General features: G+C 46.7%; 1 protein-coding gene across 5 annotated transcripts in view; it reads left to right on the forward strand.

The window, feature by feature from the left end:
• MAN1C1 (mannosidase alpha class 1C member 1) overlaps window positions 1-20,117 on the forward strand; it is a 128,997-nt gene that overhangs the window by 36,089 nt on the left and 72,791 nt on the right. For all 5 annotated transcript variants that reach the window (XM_045190689.3, XM_045190690.3, XM_045190692.3 and 2 more), the window contains exon 2: window positions 11,736-11,832. In XM_045190689.3, coding sequence (XP_045046624.1) covers window positions 11,736-11,832 — 97 coding nt within the window. The remainder of the gene's footprint in view (window positions 1-11,735; window positions 11,833-20,117) is intronic.

Raw genomic sequence — 20,117 nt, forward strand, 5'->3', positions numbered from 1 at the left:
TTCTTTTGAACCAGAGTAGTTCTTCACGATGCAACATTCCCCTGGAGCAGTACAGGGAAAAAAACCACCCCACTCCTAACAGTTGACTGCATTCTGCTCTCCTCTTTTAGATAACATTCTGTCCCATTACAGGCCAATCTCTACTGTGGGACCCATTTTGCACACCCCTACAGACTGCGTGGAGAAGGGAGAAGTTGTGAATCTTTAGGTTTTTGATGATTTCCAGCCTAAGAAATGATCACCAATGGAGGAAATAGGGCGTTAGATATTGCAGGTAGAGTCTATTGCACCCCTGTGAAGTCAGGTTATCTCCATCACCCTGCTGAGTTTGAAAATGCCCCATTAGTGGAAGAAATTGTGGCAGAGTTATCACCAGAAATACTCAAAATCTTTCTCTTTAAAGGTCACACTGGTGGAATTTTCAGATAACAGTTGGCATTGCTATTTTTCTTTTAAGTGGTAAGCAGCTGTTCTGGGCATGGGGAGAGGTCATCTATTGGGTTTCAGATCTCCAGTTAAGGCTGTAACCCCACAAAAGTGGTTATTACTTAAAAATAATTACATTCTACATTGTTTGCGCTAAACTCTTGAGATGGACTGATTGGCATATTTAATCTCATCTCCCAGGCATTGCTAATTATCATAGCCTAGTTGGGAAAAAACCTAATCAAATAGCTGTTTAGAGATGCTTTGCATTTTAAAATTTTGCTGGGTTTATCCCAGGAAAAGAGGAAAGTTGCCTCTGATTTTCCTCTGGCTCTTTCCCTGACCTCAAGAGGGTTTAACCTTTAGTGGTTAAATAGTCACAGCTATTCACTCAGGAAACATTTTTGCATTCACATTCTGTCTTTTTTGCATCATTTCCACCCCTGACTCCCTTTTATCACCCTGAATGAAGCTTTCTCACTGAGTGACTTTCCATCCATGAGGGGGCTGTGGAATTCCAGCTAATGAAGCTCATCCTTTTTATTCACTGTAAGTGGTACCAGCCAGGCCCGGAGTCAGATCTGAAAGTGAACAGTTATTCACATCTTTTTCAGGTTCCTAAATGGAACACTGAGTCCACAGTGAAAGTAAGAGGAATTTCTTCCTCTTGCCCAGAAAAAGAGAGACAAAAAGAGCAGCCTCTCGGGTGAGCAGGTTGGATGCCTTAAATAAGGCATCCAAGACTTAGTGTTATTTTCTTAACCACAGATGGAGAAGACCCCACCCCACCCCCACCCTGCCAGCTGAACTGATAGCATTTTATGCAATGTTTTTTCAGCATTATGTTCAGAATTGGGAAAACAGGGTGGTTTTCTTCCTTACACAGAATATACGGCTGTCAGTGACAGAAATCTCACCAAGGCCTTTCTTTTGTCAGGCATGTCTGAAAAGGCCTGTCTTTGAGATTTATGAAAGAACCCCGGTGAGCCACCACCCCCCCGTATATACTCGCACCTCAAAAGCAAGTGCAGGGAAGAGAAACTGTGTGAGCATGCCGTCACCTGTGACAGCCATCCATCTGTTTGTTTGTCTGCCTTCTGTGGAAGGGTCTGTTTTGCTGGCTCTGCAGGAGCTGCCACCTTCCTGCAGCAGGTTCACAGGGCCCAGCAGGAAGCGCAGATCTGGAGGGAGCTTGGCAGAGAAAAGCCTGGTTCCATTAGAAGCTAGAGCAGCAGAGCTGGGGCAGGTGCCTTCAGTGCTTTGGGAGTGGGATGTGTGGATTGGAGGGCGGTGGGAGGAGAAAGCAAAAAGTCAAGCCAGGCCTGTGTAAACTTTGATTCTGATCATTCAAACAGTTCAAAAATCCGTGGCACTTGAAGATCTGAGTTTTTGCTCTCTCCTAGTCTGTCCCATTAGTTCATCAAGATTAGAGTCTTTTGGTTTTCTTAGTTAATTATTCTTTGGAGTCTATTTCAGAGTTTTGAAATCAAGTTGGTTGATGTTTTATTCTCTCCTGTATGATTAGGTCATCTTTCATAATAGGGCTGCAGAAATCTTTTCAAGAATACAGCACTTCAGCTCAACGCCGTCAAGGAATACGTCCCATGAAATTCAGTCTTACAGGAGTGAGAAACCACCACCAACCCCTGATTATGAATCCAGAAGTGTCCCTGCACATCATCCATCTTTACAGACTTCGACAAAATGAAAAGGAAAGCTACGCTGAGCTGTCCGATCAATGCAAACTCAAGAAGCTTACAGGGTGGCAGCTACTTGGCTTCCTAGGACAAATGAGTTCTAAGACCCGAGTCATTTTATGTGGTTTTTGTAGGGCTGAGTGGGTCTATTTACTGCTTTGGAATTCTCTCTCCTGGTATGAATGGGTAACCTTATCAGTGGGTTTTGCAAAGATTTCTAGCCACTGCCCCCCCCCCAAAAGAGGAAAAAAGTAGAAAAGAAAATATGTGCCTTGAAGTCTGCTGATGGGAGCCTAGGAGGAATAAAGAGAAAAGTCATCTGCTGTGTATATGGATACATAGTAGATGCTCAATATATATTTTCTGAATGGATTTCAGATGAGGGGAGGTTGAGGAAAGAACAAGAAGAGGCAAAGGTTGGAGTCAGATCTGGTTTGAATCTAAACCCTCCACTTACTGGCTGTAGACCCTTGGAATAGTTACGGAACCTCTCCGAATCTCAGTATCCTTATCTGTAAAATGGGCGTGATACCGGCTTCCCAGAGTAGTGATGGAGGATTGAATTAGATGTATGTGATGACGTCTGGCACAGGGGCTGCTACAAGGAGATGTTCGATGGTTCATTGTCCAAGCCTCGACTGACGAAATTTTACCGGACGAGAAATAGGGCCCTTTCCTGCCTGTGTGTGTCCGGAGGTCATCAGGCCTCCTTCTTGAGTCCAGGAATGGACTCTCTGAGTAGAATGGTACTATCCTCTTTGGAATCCAAGGAGAACCACCAGGAAATGTAGATGTTCCACACTGTTCTACACAGATGAGTTAAAGATGGGTCCGAGGATTTTATACTCAGAGCTGTTCCTCAAGAAATGGAGACTTACTGGAAAGCAAGGCTTCTCCCCTGGGGGAGCCTTTGTTCTCATCCTCGGCCGAGGGCCACCCTGTGAACTCCAAAGGCCTGAGACAGGACACCTAGGCTGCTAACAGTCTAGAAAGTGGTTATCAAGGCTGACTTCCAGATTTCAAGCAGAATTGCCCTCCTGGGAAACCTAGCAGTGGAAATCACTTCGCTCCATGCTCTCATCAAAGTCCCTCTACCTTTTACTTTGGTACTTTCCTTGTTTTCACTTAAACCTGTTTTTTTCCTTTTGATATTTAGACAAAAGAACTGATTCTGCCTCTTTCACATTTCCAGAGGCTCCAAGCACAGCTGGAGCAGTTTTAAAGCAGGTCATCCATTCCTTCTAGCAGATCGAGCCTCCAGGAACTGGGAATTTGGACATTTCTTGTTTTCCAAAAGAAGCAGAACCTCAGGATGGGCGGTCAGCCCAGGCACAAGGCAGCAGCCAGTTCTCATTTTGAGTCTGAGTGCCACGTGCCTTGCAGAGGTGGCGGGTCCATGTTTTGTTCTTTTACTCATTAAACAGTGAAGCAGCCTGGTGAGACGGAAAGGGTACCACAGCCTTTTGAATCAGCCGGACCCCACCTTCAAACACAGGCCCTGCCACTTGCCAGCTGCATAGGCCCAAATGCTGGGAAAAGGAGGCACTAATCTCACCTCAGAGGGCTGTTGAGTGGGAAGCAGTGTGCTGCCACAGTTAGAGTGCAGGCTTCCCACTTTTCTCCTGCATGCATTGCCTGGCTCTGCCACTAATTTGTTCTGTGTCCTTTGCAAGTTATTCAGCCCTCTAGGAGTCAATTGCTTCAACCTGTAAAATAGGGATAATAACGGTAACCCGCCTTGCAAGGTTGATTGCAGGGCTTGGCCCAGTGCTCGGCACGTAGTAAGTGCTCAGCAGATGTCCACTGCTGGATAACAGAGGTAACACGGATAGCCCTTACTAATGTGTTATTTCATTGGCCAGGCTCTGTGCCAGGGGTTAGGGATGCAGAGGTGAATAGGTCACAGAGCTCAAGGGCAGGAGAGACAGACACAAAAGAAATTATTCTCCTGCAGACAGGTTGTTGTTGATGGATGGCAAGGGGCTGTAGGAGAACAGGATGCCGGTACCGGTGCTCCAGAGTATCAGAATTTCTTATGCAGGAAAAGGATCTGGTGGAATGGAAAGTGCACTGGAGACTTGGTAGTCTGTTCACTCAGTTTTTCATTGGCAAGTGCAAAGGCTCCATGGTGATATATTAGTTTCCTGTTGTTACAGTGACAAATGAGACTGACACTGACTCTGTCACTTAAAACAACACAAATTTATTCTCTCATAGTTTTGAAGGTCAGAAGTCCAAAATGGGACTCACTGGGCTAAAGTCAAAGAAGATCCTTCACTTAGCAGTCGGGGAGCCCATCTCAGTGCAGTGACAGAGCTCGAATTTGCTTCTGACCTTCTCCCTCAGCCTCTTTTGTCCATTTGCAAACTCCACACCGAGCTTATAAACGTTCTCAGTAGGAAGTATCTTGCCCATTCTGGTTGTCCCTTGTGGCCTCACAGCTGGAGCTGCTCCCTTGTTGAGCCGTTGGTAAACCCTTGATGAGTTAAAGCCACTGGGCAGTGGGCTTCCACCCAGGTATCGCCGATTTCCCATGACCCTCACGACAGGAGTGGGCCAGGGGCCCCTGTGTTGTCACCATCCTTAGACATTTAGTCAGCATATTTTTATGGAAGGCCTCTATGTGCTAAGTGCCGGGGAGCAATAGCGAGCAATGGAGCCTACACTCCTGTGGGGGAAGTAGACCCTAATTAATCAATCACACAATTATTATAAAATTCTGACTTTAGTATTCCTCTGTAATAGGGGCATTCGACCTGATCCAGGAGACCAGGCTTCAGTAAGACATGGCAACTAAGTTGAGACCTGAAAGATGAGTGGCATTTGCCAGGCCAGGAGGGGAGTGAGAAGTTGTCCAGAGAGTGGGAGGCCCTGTGGCAGGAGACATGGATTTTGGAAGAACCGAGAATGGAAGCTAGTGTGGCGGGGACAGAGATCGGTAGGGTAAGCTGAGGCTGGAGGCATGAGTGAGGGGACTCTGCAGGTCTTGATGGGCTTGAATGAGTTTGATCTTTATATCTCACAGAAATGTGTGTGTGTGTGTGTGTGTGTGTGTGTTGGGGATGGGGTGGAGATATGAATAAATTTGCATTTCAAATAATCTCCCTGGCTACAGTGTGGAGAACAGTGTAGGAGGCCAGAAAAGACTGATTTAGGCCAGTTATAGGCTGCTGTTGGAGAAATGCAAAGGGTTTGGATAAGAGTGCAGAGAGAAATGGATGGAAAAAGACATAGTAGGTAAATTAATAGGATAGTAATCATCTTTTGGCTGCTTTTTATTGAGTACTTATTATATACCAGCTGCTATGCTGGTAAACGTTTTACATACATTATCTCATTTACTCTCAGGGTTGTTAGAAGGATTAAATATTACTGACCTCCTTTTACAGATAAGGAAACTGAGTCTCAGAGAGGTTAAGTCACTCACTCAGGGCCAAACAGCCAGTAGGTGACAGAGCCCTATAGCAGTGTCTAACTTTAATGCGCATTTAGGTCACCTGGGGATCTTGTTAAAATGCTGGTTCTGACTTAGTAGGTCTGGGGTGAGGCCCAGGATGCTGCATTTCTAACGTGCCCTCTGGGTGTGCCCATCTGCTGGTCCCAAGACCACACTCTGAGTAGCAAAGGCCTGTCTGCCTCCAGGCCTTTGCAACCACACTTGCAACCACAGTGCCTCAGAACCGCTAGAGATGGAGGGAGATTTCTGAGACTGCTCAAATCCGAATCCCCATGGGCAGGATATGGGAGATCTGTGGACCTCAGATAAATAGGGAGTCACATCACATATCCTTCAGATGACTTCCTGTAGCTCAAGCAAACCCAAAAGTGAGAGGGTTGGAGGCAGTATCTACCCTATCAACACCCTCCAATCCCCAGCATAACTGAATCCCACCTGCATCCAGCTTCTGAACTACAGACCAGAGGTTATATCTCATTAGCAGTCACCAATCAGATCATTATGTGGGGTACCCGTAGCCGGGGGTGGATTGAGAAATCTAATGTGGATGGTGTTCAGCTACCAAGCTGTCAGCTGTTTCCCTGGACTGTTCTGAAAGTGAAGGGAAAAAATCAGCTCAATATTCAAATTTCTCTATCTGTGAGGTCATTAGATCCCAGGATTATTAGAGACCAAATCCTTTCCCACTCCACCCCTGCAAATGGGGCCAGGTGTCGCTGCTGGGAGATGCAATAAGGTGTGAGCACTTGTCTTTAACAACTGGGAAAATCCATTTCCCTTCTTGGTAGCTTTGAGATGTTGCAACTGTCGTTCTGGGTCACTGCCAGACTTGGTGCTGCCTGTGTGTGTTTTATTTTGAAAAGGGGAGTATGTCTCACTGTTTCCGTGCTCACTTCCTTCCTCCCCAGTTGCCCCCAAAGAACTTTCCAAAGCAAACTTTGTATTATTTTCCCTCTGGAGGTGGTCTGCCAGTATTCCCAGCCCCTCCCTCCTCAAATGCATCCTTTCTCTTTTGGTTCCATTGTTCTGGGGCTCCTCAGCTGGGGTGGGCCTGTGTGCGGCTCACACAGTGAGTTCTAGTCGCTTTTCTGTGAGAGAGAATCCTAGAGCTCTGAGACAGGTAGAAAGAATAACTTAGGTAAAATAATAATGTCTGCCTCAAACTAGTAAATATTTTACATTTTAAGGTTTCATGTCACTGTAATTCGTTCCAATGGACAAGAAGAGCTTTTGTTTGGGAAAGAACTGACAAGATGTCTTAGGATTCAGCTTTGATTGCTCTGCTTGTCACTCTGTCATTCGAGCTTTGTTTTCTGCCTTCGAAGGACTCGGTGAAGGGAAGGCATCGTAGGCTATTGTTAGGTATTCTTTGAATCCATAAATCACAGACTGATGGAAGGGAGGGGCTTCCAGAGACCATCGAGATCTGCCTTCTGTCTCCAGCACACACACAAATAACCGCCTGTTGTGCGTTTGTAGAACCCAGTGGGAGCAGAGGTATAATTTCTCTTGCTTTTTAAGTTTTCATGTCTCTTGATTCGTACAGTTATATTCTTGAGTCTGTCCCAGATTTCTCTTGCCATAGTTCAGGCCTCCCTGGGCCCAGTCAGCTGCTTCACTGTCCTGGCCCGTGGTTTTGGAGACAAAACCACCCCTGTGTTAATAACAACTGTGTCCTGGCCATGACAAGTCACTTCCCCTGTGTGGGTTTCACATAGTCCTTGTGAAATGTGGCTTTGGGACCAGATGCTGTCTCTGGCACTCAGATTCTGTTTGACTCTGAGATTCTGGATCTGGGCTTCTACTCATGTCGTTTCTCTTGCCGGTGGCCTTCTTTCCTATCCAAACCCAGCTCCATCCCGCCCACCCCATGGCCAACCACCCCAGAACTCCCCTGTGACTTAGGAGTAGCACCGTATCATTTATTCCTTACATTGTTCATTTTAACAACCTTTAATTTTCACAGTACAAACATTTCTAGATACTCACCATAGAAAATCCAGAAAATCTAGGTCAATGAGAAGACAAAAATAACGTCTCAAACATAACCACTGTCAGCATTTTGGTATATTTTCTTCTAGTCTTTATTTTTTCTTTAATACACTTATACAGGGCCCTGTGAGATTCGTACTATATAGTTTGGTATCCTGCTTTCCACTTAATATATAATGAGCATTTTTATATATCTCTAACATTTGGAAACATAATTTTAAATATCTGTTCAAAACTTTATATCTCATACTTTATTTAGCCTTTGCATGGTTATTTCTGAATGGGAACAATACCTGTCAAGCTCACTGAACTACCCAAACCAAATGAGATAAAGTGTGCACAGCACTACACAAATGTAGCAATGATTGATTGTTACATTAGTTTTATCTCTCCAAGTGATCTACTTTATTGTATTGTCACAAAAGTGTTATACATTTCCTATTTACCAAATTTTGCTCAGTGGTGGTCAAAACAAGCTATCTGGTTTTAATCTTTAAAAGAGAATGTATATACTAATAACTTCTAAATTTTTTTCTAGCAGTTTCTCAAATACTCTGGAAATTACTCAAAATATAGAAAGAGAAGTTGCACAAAGATGTTCATTATGGCATTATTTATAGTAGTCCCAAAGTAGAAATCACTGAAATGTCCAATTATAAGGAAAGAAGTTTAAATCTACTTGACGGGCTATTATAAAGCTATTAAAATGATATTTTCAGAATCTTTGTAATAAAATAGAAAATGTTTATGTCATCATCATTGGAAGAAGCAAAGATGAATGAAAAAAAGTGAAAAGAAAGGCATCAAAATGGGAATGATAGTTATAGTATTTTAATATAGTAGTTTACTTTCTCTCTGCTTTTCTACAGTGAGCACATATACCTTGGATGGATGGATGGATGGATGGATGATGGGTGGATGATGGGTGGATGAATGATGGATGGATGGATGATGGATGGATGGATGATAGATGATGGATAGATAGATCAACCTTATTTTTCAAACTGTGGTAAATAATGTATACACCCCTGGCCAGGTGGCTCAGTTTGTGGGAGTGTCATCCTTACACCAAAGGCTTATGTGTTTGATTCCTGGCCAGGGCACATACCTAGGTTGTAGGTTTGGTCCTGGTTGGGCCACGTACAGGAGGCAACCAATCAATGTTTCTCTCTCACACTGATATTTCTCTCTCTCTTTCTCCCTTCCTCTCTCTAAAATCAGTAAATATATCCTCGGGCGAGGATTTAAATAAAAGGACTGTGCACAAGAGGGGAGTATGGGGCACAGAACTGAGCTAAGGGAAAGACTGATGCAGATGTGGGAGGAGGGGTCACGGGGGTTGAAGCCAAGACTGCTCTGGGACTTCTGGAAAGTGCTCAGAACCACCAAAGGGGTCTTTTATTTTTGGAGCAGGAAAAACAGAGTAAAACCGGGCACCTCCCTGGAACATGGTGATATAATTATAAAAGGAGAATCCAAATTGCTAGTTTCTCATTTGCTCTGTCTTCTGACCAGTGTGGGCAGGGTCGGCTTGGGGAGGAGGTGTAAAGGCCCAGCAGGGCTTTGGAGGAGCTTCAGGTAATAAGAGCTGCAAGGAGACTGGCAACAGGCACACTCTGTCATAAGTTAAAGCAGAGAAAAGACAGATTTTGTGACATATAAATTTGGGTGAAAATGACATCAATCTCCAGCAATGTTCCCTAATGGGTTTAAAAAAAATAATAATTTAAGACTTGTAGAAAAGTTACAAAAATCTAGCTAACATTTCACATTTACCCTTTATCCAAATTCCTCAAATGTTAATATTTTACTGTTTGCTTTTTTCTCTCTCTTGCTACACACTCACACAGTTTTCTGAACCATTTGAGCGTTGGCTGCCCGTGACTGGAGGTCTGTGGTATGGAAGTATATGAACCGACCTCTCCATGGCCCAAAGGGGAACACAGATTTGGATTAAGGAAGAACTTTGTGAAACTCCTCAATGGAATGGGCTGCCCTGTAAGGGGGTGAGCACCCTGTCACTGGAGGTGTTCAAAGATTGCTTAATCTTTTGTTAAGGAACTTACATGGAACAGGAAGTAGAGTGGGTGACCTTAGAACTGCCTAAATATAAAGCTAGGGACCATCCACCTCTAAAGCCAAGTTCAGGGGCTACCCAGTACACTTATCACCAATTCCAGATTAAGTTTAGCCTTCCTATGCATCCTCTTCTTGTGCCCCCTCACAGTCATACTCAGCTTTTAGGATACTTGGGTACCCATGAAGCTTCCCTTGAGACACACGCCTACCATCTTCTGAGCACTTCTGTTGTCCACAAGATCCTTCCCTCTGACCTGTTACCTATCTTACCTGTGCCATGTGTGGTCCACATTGAGTCTTCCAGCCACATGTTAAGTTCCAGAACCAGCAAATGCTTAGTGAGCCCCTGTTATGTGCCTGTCATGTCCCTGGATGAGTTGCCGGCCTTGTGGCAATAAATAAGGGATAGTGGGACTGACCAGATAGTTGTAAGCATAAAAGCTTGGCTCTAGGCTGCTGAGGGGCTGGGCATCAGGAATGTGAAATAGGAGTAGGGTCCTAACTTAGGCTTGGCTGGGAAGGAGGTCTCTCTGCCAAAGTGTCCTTTCAGCTGGGATCTGAAGGAAGACAAGCAGTTGGCAGAGAAGAAGAGGGTAGAGGCCAGGAGAGCATTCCCCTCATGGCTGCAGCCCCAACTGCGGCCACGCACAGGACAGGACACCTGATAGGTGCTACTTAGGGTATGTGAGGAAGAGAAATGAGGACTGTCTGGCTGGGGGTGTTTCCTGTCCCCTGCTCACCCAGTGCCTGTGCTGAGTCACTCATGACTCAAGGTGGGAGACCCAAGGTTTGCAGGTCTGTGTGTGCTTGGTGTGTGTGTGTGTGTGCGTGCAACTGAGAGAAGTTCTGAGTGCCTTCTGAATCCAGTCCCAAGTGACACAGGAATCGTTGGTGCCATTATTCCCCTTTGTTGATGTGGATGATATAAGAATGGGCCACGTTCCAAATATCTCGGCACCCCTGCAGTGACAACTCCTTTGAGAACATGTAGATACCTGTGATTTTCTTAATTACTCCTGTACACCCACATCTCTCTCTCTCTCTCTCTCTCTCTCTCTCTCTCTCTCTCTCTCTCTCTCTCTCTCTGCCTTAAGCAGGAGGGGGTATTGACGGCAGGGTGCAGTTCTCCCCCTCCAGACCTCTGCTCCTTCTTTTCTGCTGTCATCTGATTTCACAGCCTCCTGCTGCTCTCCCACCCCACCGTCGCCCTTCCTTCCCCTCACGTTGACTTAATCGAGGGAGTCTGAGGGAGGAGGCCAGTCTCCCTCAAGCGCTCATACCCAGCAATTAGTTTCCGTATTGCCAATTCAAGATAAGTAGAAAATAACAGAGGAATAGAACCAGGACTCAAAGCCCGTGCGAAGTGCTAGGCATGCATTACCATGACATTTGCATGTGTGCCACATAGAAGACACCTCTCCAGCTAGGCACAGGGGTGGGGTCTGCTGGCCAGCGAGCTGAAAGAGCTGGATTCCAGCCCTGCTGGCTGTGCCGCCCTGACCACTTTCCATCTGTGGGCCTCAGTTTCATCTACAAAATGGAGGGGTGGTGCTAGGTTCTTCTGCCATTTGACGGAGGGCACAGGCCGCAGATGTATCACGTCTGCCCTCCTGGTCTGTGCAGCCGTCACGGCAGTAGTTAGCTGTCCTGATGTGCCTGGGAGGGATGGCTTCCAAGCCTTGACTCCAGGAGCAGCAGAGCACAGAGAATGCAGGTGGAAATGTCCAGAAAGAGGGGGCTGAGGAGGAAGGGAGGCCAGAAGATAGATGAAAAGCAAAAGGAAGCCTGGAAGTGAGGTGACAAGCAGAAATAAACACATATGACATGATAGCTCAGTGGTTCTCCAACGTGGCCCATGGACCACATTGCCCGTGGACAAGTTCCCAGTTATCATGCGGGAACTTGTTAGAAAAACAAATTCCATCCTGCCAAGTCAGAAACTCAGGAATGGGGCCCGTTTTACAAGCTCCCCAGGTGATTCTGGTGCACGCTAAAGTCTGAGAACTAATAGGAGTTCTGCACTTCAACAGTTGCCGGTCTGCACTGTTGGGAATCGCCACTCACGTTCCCACCTTTTCTTGTAGATGATGCGGTTTGCCTGGCAGAGCTACAAGCGTTACGCGATGGGGAAAAATGAGCTCCGGCCCCTCACAAAAGATGGCTACGAGGGCAACATGTTTGGTGAGTGAACATCGGGGAGACCCACTGGCCCCCTGGTGGCTGAGTGGATTTATTGTTGGTTTTTCACCTTCTGAGCTGTGTCCCTAATTCTCCAAGTCTGGGTTCCTTCTGGACTGTCCCGGCTTCTGAGCCTTCTAGTCTTGGGGCAACCCTTATGCTTCTCACTAACCTTAAACACTTCTTTGTGTGCACTGATCATTTATTTCTTAGAGCAGACAAACTTGGAAATTTAAGTGGGGACGGTGAGTGATGGAGACATGTTTTCGTGGAGAAGGTTTGGAGTTCTGAAGAACACAGGACTGAGTTTAAACCCACTCCTCTGAGTATAGCTGTAAACTGATATTGGGTGTTTTCACAGAGAAACTGGACACATTTCTAATGAGATGGGCACGTATGTAGCCTTTAAGGTGTAGCGGTATGCCTCTCGCACACTGACTTGGTGGATGCGTTAGGGAGCCACACAGGTAGTGCTATGTGTCGGCAGCTTGTGCTTGATCTGCAGTCCCACTGCTGATGTTCCTGACCTTTTGGCCACCGGACTCTCCTAACCCAGCACCTCGAAAGCCTCTGTTGGCCAAAGAGACTCCCAAGGTGCCTTATTGGGGGCAGGACCTCAGATTTCAAATTTAACACCTACCCAAGTTGCCAGGTCTCCTCTGTGCAGGCTTTTCACTTGAAAAGATGCTGAAGGCAACCTGGCTTCCTTATTCCCAGAGATTCAGGGGCTGTCTGGGGCTGGAGATGGACATTCTGTACCTGTATCCCTCACTCCTTAGGGATGTAGGCTCCTGATGTCAAGAACCAAAGAACCAAGTCAGAAAACAGGTCTCAGGAGAATCTCAAAGGCAGGTTTACAAGGGACAGTCCCGACATGTATGGCCCTGTCAGAAGTATTTGTGTTATGGGAAAAGGGACATGGGACCTCCCTTCCTCCCTCTTAACTGTCCAGCTTCACAACCTTTCTGGCTATTCAGACAATTTACTCCCTTTGTGAGGAGAGTGTGTGGGAATTTGGGTAGCTGCTTTTTTTCTCCTCTAATTATCATAGAAATGTGGGGAAATGAGAAAGTATCAAAAAAGTGTAAAGCAGGCAAAAAATAACTCTTTCTACCACGTAGATGCAGCCTCTGTTGACATCTTGGCTCATTTCTATCCGATCTTTTCTTCTGTGTGCTTTTTTCCTTTATATATACAATTTTGTGTCCTTTCTTTTTGTTTTCTTGACTTACTGTTGTAAGTGTTTTCTTAAGTCATTTGAATTTTTTCATAAAGAATGTTTTTAATGGTTGCAGTTATGGCAGGGACGTGCCATAATTCATTTAACCATCCACTAATGTTGGATGAAGGTCATTTCCAATTTTTTACTCCTAAAAATAATGCAGCAATTATTATCTTTGGGCATAAAATGTTGTCTTAGGATAGATGCCTAGAAAGGACTCCTGAGTCAGAAGGGAGGATGACAGATGTTTTTTACCCTCGAATAGGAATGTGTGGATTCCAGTTTAGGAGCCCAGCTGCCTGACCTGCCTAGAACACAGACATTTCCCAACAGCCCACGTCAGCGCTGGGGAAAGACGGCTGGTGTGGGTCTCAGTTGTTGGAGCTTTGGCTTCTAGTGTAAATCAGGGACATGATCAAGGAAGCTTCTCATCCCCTTCTCCCCAAAGAGTCTGCAATTATTCAGGGAGTTGGTGGCAGTCGGGGCGAGGCCGTTGTTGAGCATAGCTATTGCTCAGAGTGTCACCCAGCACAGAGGGAGTGCTGCTGGGAGGGACTGAGCTAAACCAAGTCCCACTTTGTAAAATTCCTCAAGTCCTGAGATGTAAATCTCAACTCCCTGTCCCTTTCTAATCAGCAAGGCTGGTGGAGAGTAAGATCCTAGAATGGCGGAAAGACACCTGGACCTTGATTCAGAAGACCTGGGTACAAGTCCTCCCTCTGCCCTCAACTGTCTGTGTGGCCGAATGCAGGTCACTTAACATCTCTGGGCCTGTGTTCATTCATCCTTCATACTGGGGCTGCTCTGCGAGTGTGCCTGAACATGCAAGTATCTTTGAGTGATTTATAATCTCCATTGCAATAAATGTGGTTAGCAGTTGCCCAGGTGAGCCCATAAGGGGTTCTGAGGTCCTGCGGATTATGTCTCCCAAGAGTGGCCTTGGCAGGGCTCTGGGTGCCCCAACATCCAGTGCCTACAGCAGTCCTGGCAGTGAGGCAGAGCTATACTTCTGCACCCAGCAAATGAGCTGCAGTGGGCATCTAACTCCTGGAAAAGCAGGATGTGTAGGGACCCAGGCACCGGGCAAGGAGACCTAGTCTTGATTTACTCACTTTTTCACTCAACAGATGGTTATTTGGGGCCTTGCCCAGTGCTGACTGCTAGGGAAACATGGTAAATGGTACAGCAAAAACTCCACCAACTCTGCTAAGACATACACTGGCAACCCTCCTCCAGTCTCTCTGGGGTCTGTCCAGGTGCTCCTAGAGAGAGGGACAAGTAGAAAGTGATCACAAGTAGGCATGTGACCAGTACTTCACTGGCTTTATGTTCAGTGCCTCTGGAGCCCAAAAGACCTGGGATCAAATTCAGACTTCACAACTTCCTGGTGTATAACCTTGGGCGAGTCATTTCTCTCTGAGCCTGAGTTTTTCTGTAAAATGGAGCAAATGAGAACATCAAACCCCCCACCTAGGGCCTGCCTGACACACAGAACCTGCTTTACAGGTAGTAGCTATGATTACTGTTACCACAAACGGGTCTTATGATACAGAGGAATGCACCAGAGGAGAGGGCTTAGGGGCATCCTAGGAATCTGAAGGAGGCTCTAGTTTGGGAAACGCCCATGCAGGGCTTTGAAGCTGCCCTACTCCCAAAGACAAAAGGAGATGAACTGGCCCAGAGTAAGCTGCTTGTCATACCACCACTTCTTTTTGTGGATTCACGTGGGCTGCTGGGCAGCATCATTCCTGGACTCCAGCTGCTACTGTCATCAATGACCTTCCAATAAACAGGGACCTGCAGGGAATGGTCAGGTGGCAGCAGTGCTCACCCGGTCCCACCTGACCTAGTCTATGTGCACAGGACTCTGAGCTGCCTCCTTGTGCTGTTTGCATGCAGGCTCTTATAGCTTCCTCTCCAGGCCTGCAGGGCCAGGAGGGCTGCATATGGCAAAGGGTGAGGAGTTCACACTGGGACCTGGCTTTGCAGGATTTACAGGAGCTGCAGCAAGGATGTCAGATGGCAGCCTGGTATCCCTGTGCAGCATTTCACCAAACTCAATTCCCCTCCCAATTGGCCACGTGCCCTCCCTGAATACGTCCTCACTTTGAGAGCAACAGTGCTGGGTGAGATGTCTCTCAAGCCAGTCCTTGTGTCCTAAGCAATTCAGTGTCAAAGTAGCTTCCTTTTTACCAGTACCCAGCTGAGCAGAGGCTGTGAGCAAAGAAGACACAGCCTGCTCCTCACCTGGACCCTGGCCTCTTTCCCCTTCCTCTGAGAGGTGACCAGATTGGGCAGTAAGTGTCCAGGTGGGTGGTAGAAAGAGCATGGACTTGGATCCAAGTGGGCCTGAGTGGAACCTCTGTGTTGCCACTTAGCAGCTGTGTGGCTTCTGACTGCAGAGTGGGACAGAGGCCACTTCCTCCTGGACTTGTGGTGACAATTAGAGAAGACATGCACTGGGCCTAGATACATGCCACAGAGAGCTGGCACTTGATAGCAGTGTTCTTGTCACTATTAAGGCACAGAGGGGGTCTGCCACTTAAAGAACAGATTCCAGAAGGGATGGCTGGAGGAACCAGCCACAGAGCAGTAGAGGCCCAGCTTTCTCACTTGTAAGAAGGGGCTGCTGCTAGGACGTGGGGGAATTTTAAATAAGCTAGGTGGAGAGCATGGACTCTTGGGTCCAGGTAGCTTGGATTTGTATGCTGTTGTGCCACTTACTAGCTATGTGATCTTGGGCAAGTTTCTTAACTTCTGTGGCCCTTGGCATCCCAGCTATGCAGTGGGGACAGTGACAGTACCTACTCACAGGATCATTTTGCAAACTGAATGAGTTAATACATGAGAAATGTTCATATTCATGCCTGGCACATAGGCAGCATTCTTCATATTCAGCTGTCCTGAGGATGATGTAAGGCCCTTCGGACAGTTTCTCTGGTTTTCACCAAGGCATGCCCAAGCCCTATGGACCCAGGCACCTACATAAGGGCTCCAGGAATTTCCCAGCCCTGATCCCTCCTTCCCTGTTCCCCCAGCCCTTGAGTGCCTGTGGCAGAGGTTGTGGGTGGGCAGCCCATTGGTAGGCACTGTACCTCTCCCCCCTTCATTTAAGCAGCTTACAGTGGAGTTTTTAACAGGGGAGAGGCAAGGGAGGATTGGGGTTCAAAGCAATGAGATAAATCAGCCTCCTGCTAACAAAAGGGTTTCCAGGCGAGTAGTAAGTGACACCTCACACTGGGTGCCAGCTGCCAGCCTTGAAGCACTTAATGAGCATTAATTGTCCCAAGAAGCCAGAGCTATTTGTGAGAACTTCATCCGCCTTGGCAGTGGGGAAGTCCTCACAGGGCACAGAGCACTAGCTAGGAGGTGGCCACTAGAGAGGCTCTTGAAGGCAAGCCTCACTCCCTCATCTTACAGTTGGGGAAATGAAGCTCAGAGAGGGGAAGGGACTTGCTCAAGGTAACACCAAAATTGTCCAAGGCCAGATTGTTGAAACACAGATCTATGGTCATGGCCAAATCACCACCAGGAGCGAAGCATTCTCAAAGCTTTAGCAGGAGCAAACTGTCAGGAAGTGCATGATTTGGGGGCCAGGACTCTACCATTCCCTGTAAATGTGTCACACCAGGCACTGTTGCTGTACTCTCTTGTATTCTTCTAACAGCCCTTACCTATCTTATCCCCATTTTACAGATGAGGAAACTAAGACTTGGTGAGTTTCGGGACTTGCTTTGTCACACAGTTATCAAGCAGAGACTCCAAAACCCAATTTATCAACCACCATGCTACCCTGCCCCCCGCCCCCCGTGATCACTTACGGCAGCCTGTGACTGTGGAGAAGACAACGGAGCAGAGGGAGGGTCTCAGGATGGGTGGTGTTGAATCTTTAACTCCATCGCCCTCATGGAAGCTGGGGAAGGCAGGTGCGTCATGGCTAGATGCTGCAGCCTCCCTCCTCTAGGCATCGGTATTTATTGGACATCAGCTGAGTACTCAGGGCTTGGAAAAAAGATTCAGATTTCCCTCCTTTCTCCCAGCACAGGAAAATATGTTTAACCCTGTCCAATAAGCTGAAAACACCTAATTGCAAACCATGCCACTGGTCACCAGCATGACAGGCTGAGAGGAACGTGGATTTGAGAGTCAGACAAGCCTGAATCTGAATCCTGGTTCTGCCACCTACTAGTCATGTGACCCTGGGCAAGTTTCTTAACCTCTCTGCACCTCAACTTCTTCATCTCTACAATGCGGATAACACCTACTCCACCCAACAGTTGTGAGGATTAGATAAAGTGGAAATGTGTAAACACCTGCTCATTAGCTATAAGATGCTGCCATTGCGGTTATATTTATCATAAAATAATTGTGCGAAGAATTATATCCCGAGGAAAGAAATAGTGTCTGGATCATAGACTTTTGGTAAATATTGTAGAATGAAAGAAACGCCTCCTGCAGTCTCTGTGGGCTACATCCTGGGTTTGGTGGGGGATGGGCTGGGCCCTGCTTTACTCTCTGTTTCTCGAATTCTCTTTGCTGCCCTGACCTCCTCTGTCACAAAGTGCAGCTCAACTCAGCAGACTAACCCTGTACGAGCAGCTGTCCTGCTCAGTCAGCAGATGTGATCTCAGGCGTCTTCTCTGTGGAGGATGGAGGTGCTTGCATGGCCAAAAGCAACTGCCCCCTGCTCCGAGCTGGCCCAGGATGCCTGTGAGAGCCCCAGATTGGATTCTGTCTCTGCCTGGTGAATCCCCGATAGAACTGTCAACCAAAACCCCATTTTGAGATATGATTTATGGCCTTGGGCGAGTTAAGAGGCAAAATGAACACAGCATGATTTTCAGATCACGGGCTGGGAATGCTCGGCCTTGGCAGAGAGAAAAATCATCTTTGCCTTGTAAACGGAGCAAATATGATGTTGAAGAGGGAATAAATCCAGGCCCCTCGATGTCATTTTTACAATTGCTTTTTGGTGTGTGACTTAGTAGTGCCTTCTGCAAAATGTTCTCAGCTTTCTACATGTACACGTCAGTCTCACTGGGTCTTTTTGTGGGTGAGAGTTACTCTACCAGTGTGGCTGCCTGGGAAACTGCACACTTTGCCAGACAGTTTGTGAAAACCACCTGCTTCCCCCGTTTTCCTCAGATCTCTGTGTTTCAACCAATCTCCGACTTTGTTTCGGGGAGGAAGCAGTTTTGACTTTGGAGATAGGCCCAGGTTCAGATCCCCAGCATTTACCAGCTGAATGAAATTGGGCAAGTCACAAAGTTCTCTGAACTTCAGTTTACTTGCTTATAAAAGGGTGGGGCGGGGTGGGGAGTTGGAGAGCCCCAGCACACTTCCTAGCACATAGTAAATCTTTGCAAGACATGGGTTTTTTTCCTTCCCTGCATGCATACACATCCTTCCCAGTTTCTTTCCCTTCTCCCTTTTTACTGGGTAACAGAGCACTTTGACTTATCTGGCTGAACATACTACTTCCTCTTTTTACAAGTTTTGTTTTATGAGTTCTTTTTTTCTTAAGAAAAAGAAAGAAAGAAAAACAAAACACCAAGTGGCTATAGTTCTTGGAAAATCACTGTCAGGCCGTGTGGCTCACTGATTTTGGCAAGCCGTGGTGCACATTCCTGACCCAGGCCTTGAGCTTGTTTTGAGAAAGAGCTGTCATCAGCCTCAGAAGTGGTGATGTTGTAATTCCTTGGATAGAATGGATCATTCTTAAGGGCAGCAAAAAATCCTTCCCGGTAGTCACATGCTTTTTGGAGTCGTGGTTGCTCCATCTGCAGGCCAGAGGCTGTCACAGTGCAGAGCAAATGGATAAAAGCACCAGGCCACTGGCAGACGGGCCTTTGCAGGTCAGCAACGAGCACAGGTTGCAGAACAGGATAAAAATACTAAGCCCATGCACATGAAGGACAGGCAGAACTGGCAGTTACAGGTCAGACCCCCAGGGTGGTCTTGTGGCCTTGAATGGTGACACATCCATGATCTTTCAGCCACCTTCTGGATACCAGAAGGTCGGTAGGGTCACACTGGGTGATTATCAAAGCAAATCATTCACCTCCAAATTAGCCTGCTTATTTTCACACTCTCTGGTCCTGCTGACCACCCATGGCATGGTTGGCATGGTGCTCTGCATCCTCCCCCCTCAAAGATTTTTTCCCAAGCAATTTCTAATTAAGATGCATTTTGGCTGTTTTCTTTGTCTTTTTGTTTAAAAGGCTTCCTACCAGCAAAGAACATAATTTATTTCTCTAGAAAATATAGTAGCAGGTTGTTGTAAAAAGAAAACTCGAGCTTGGGAATCTCGGGTCCCCATCCCAGCCCTGGCGCCAGCAGCCGCCTGAGCCGGCGTCCTCCTTTGGGCTTTGTACAAAGAGGCTCGTCCTCTCTGGGGTTCCCGATTGGTTACAAGGTTGGTGTCTTTTTTTCATCTCTGTCAAGCTATTTGGGCTGTACTGGTTCTCTTGAAATCTGAAATTTTTAGTAGCTAGTCTTGTTCCTGTCGGGAAAGAGTGAGTCAGGGTATCTATTCCCAGAACAAGTTGCTGGGGACGCATGAGATGATTCATATTGAAACTGACATTCCCTCCTGCTGGCAGTGTGTTCCTGCCCACTTTCCACAGACCTCTTCTTCCTTGGGAACAAGGCTGAGCCCACAGCAGACAACCAGCCCCCTTTTCTTTTCACGGCATTGATGGCAAGCATTTGCCCAATTTCTCAGCAAACTCAGTGACAAAGAAGTGTGTGAATTTGCAAAATCTCAGACTGGCAGTGCCAGTTGGACTCTTTGAAACCACCTGGTCCAATGTCAGATGATGGACAAAGAGGCACTGAGAGAGAGGGATGGGGACTCACAGGTCTGACAGCCAGGACTAGAACCCTGGTGTTTAACTTGAGCCTCTATCTTTTTCTTTTACTTTTAATTACTTTTTAACAATTGAGATATAACTTATAACACAGTAAAATGCAGAAACCTTAAATGCATGCAGAATGAATTTTGCAGCCCTCTAACCAACCCTGTAGATCAAGAAAGAGAGCATTTCTGTTATCTCAGAAGTTCCCT

Source organism: Desmodus rotundus, chromosome 3 (genome assembly GCF_022682495.2).
Source record: "Desmodus rotundus isolate HL8 chromosome 3, HLdesRot8A.1, whole genome shotgun sequence".
NCBI classification, from domain to species: domain Eukaryota; kingdom Metazoa; phylum Chordata; class Mammalia; order Chiroptera; family Phyllostomidae; genus Desmodus; species Desmodus rotundus.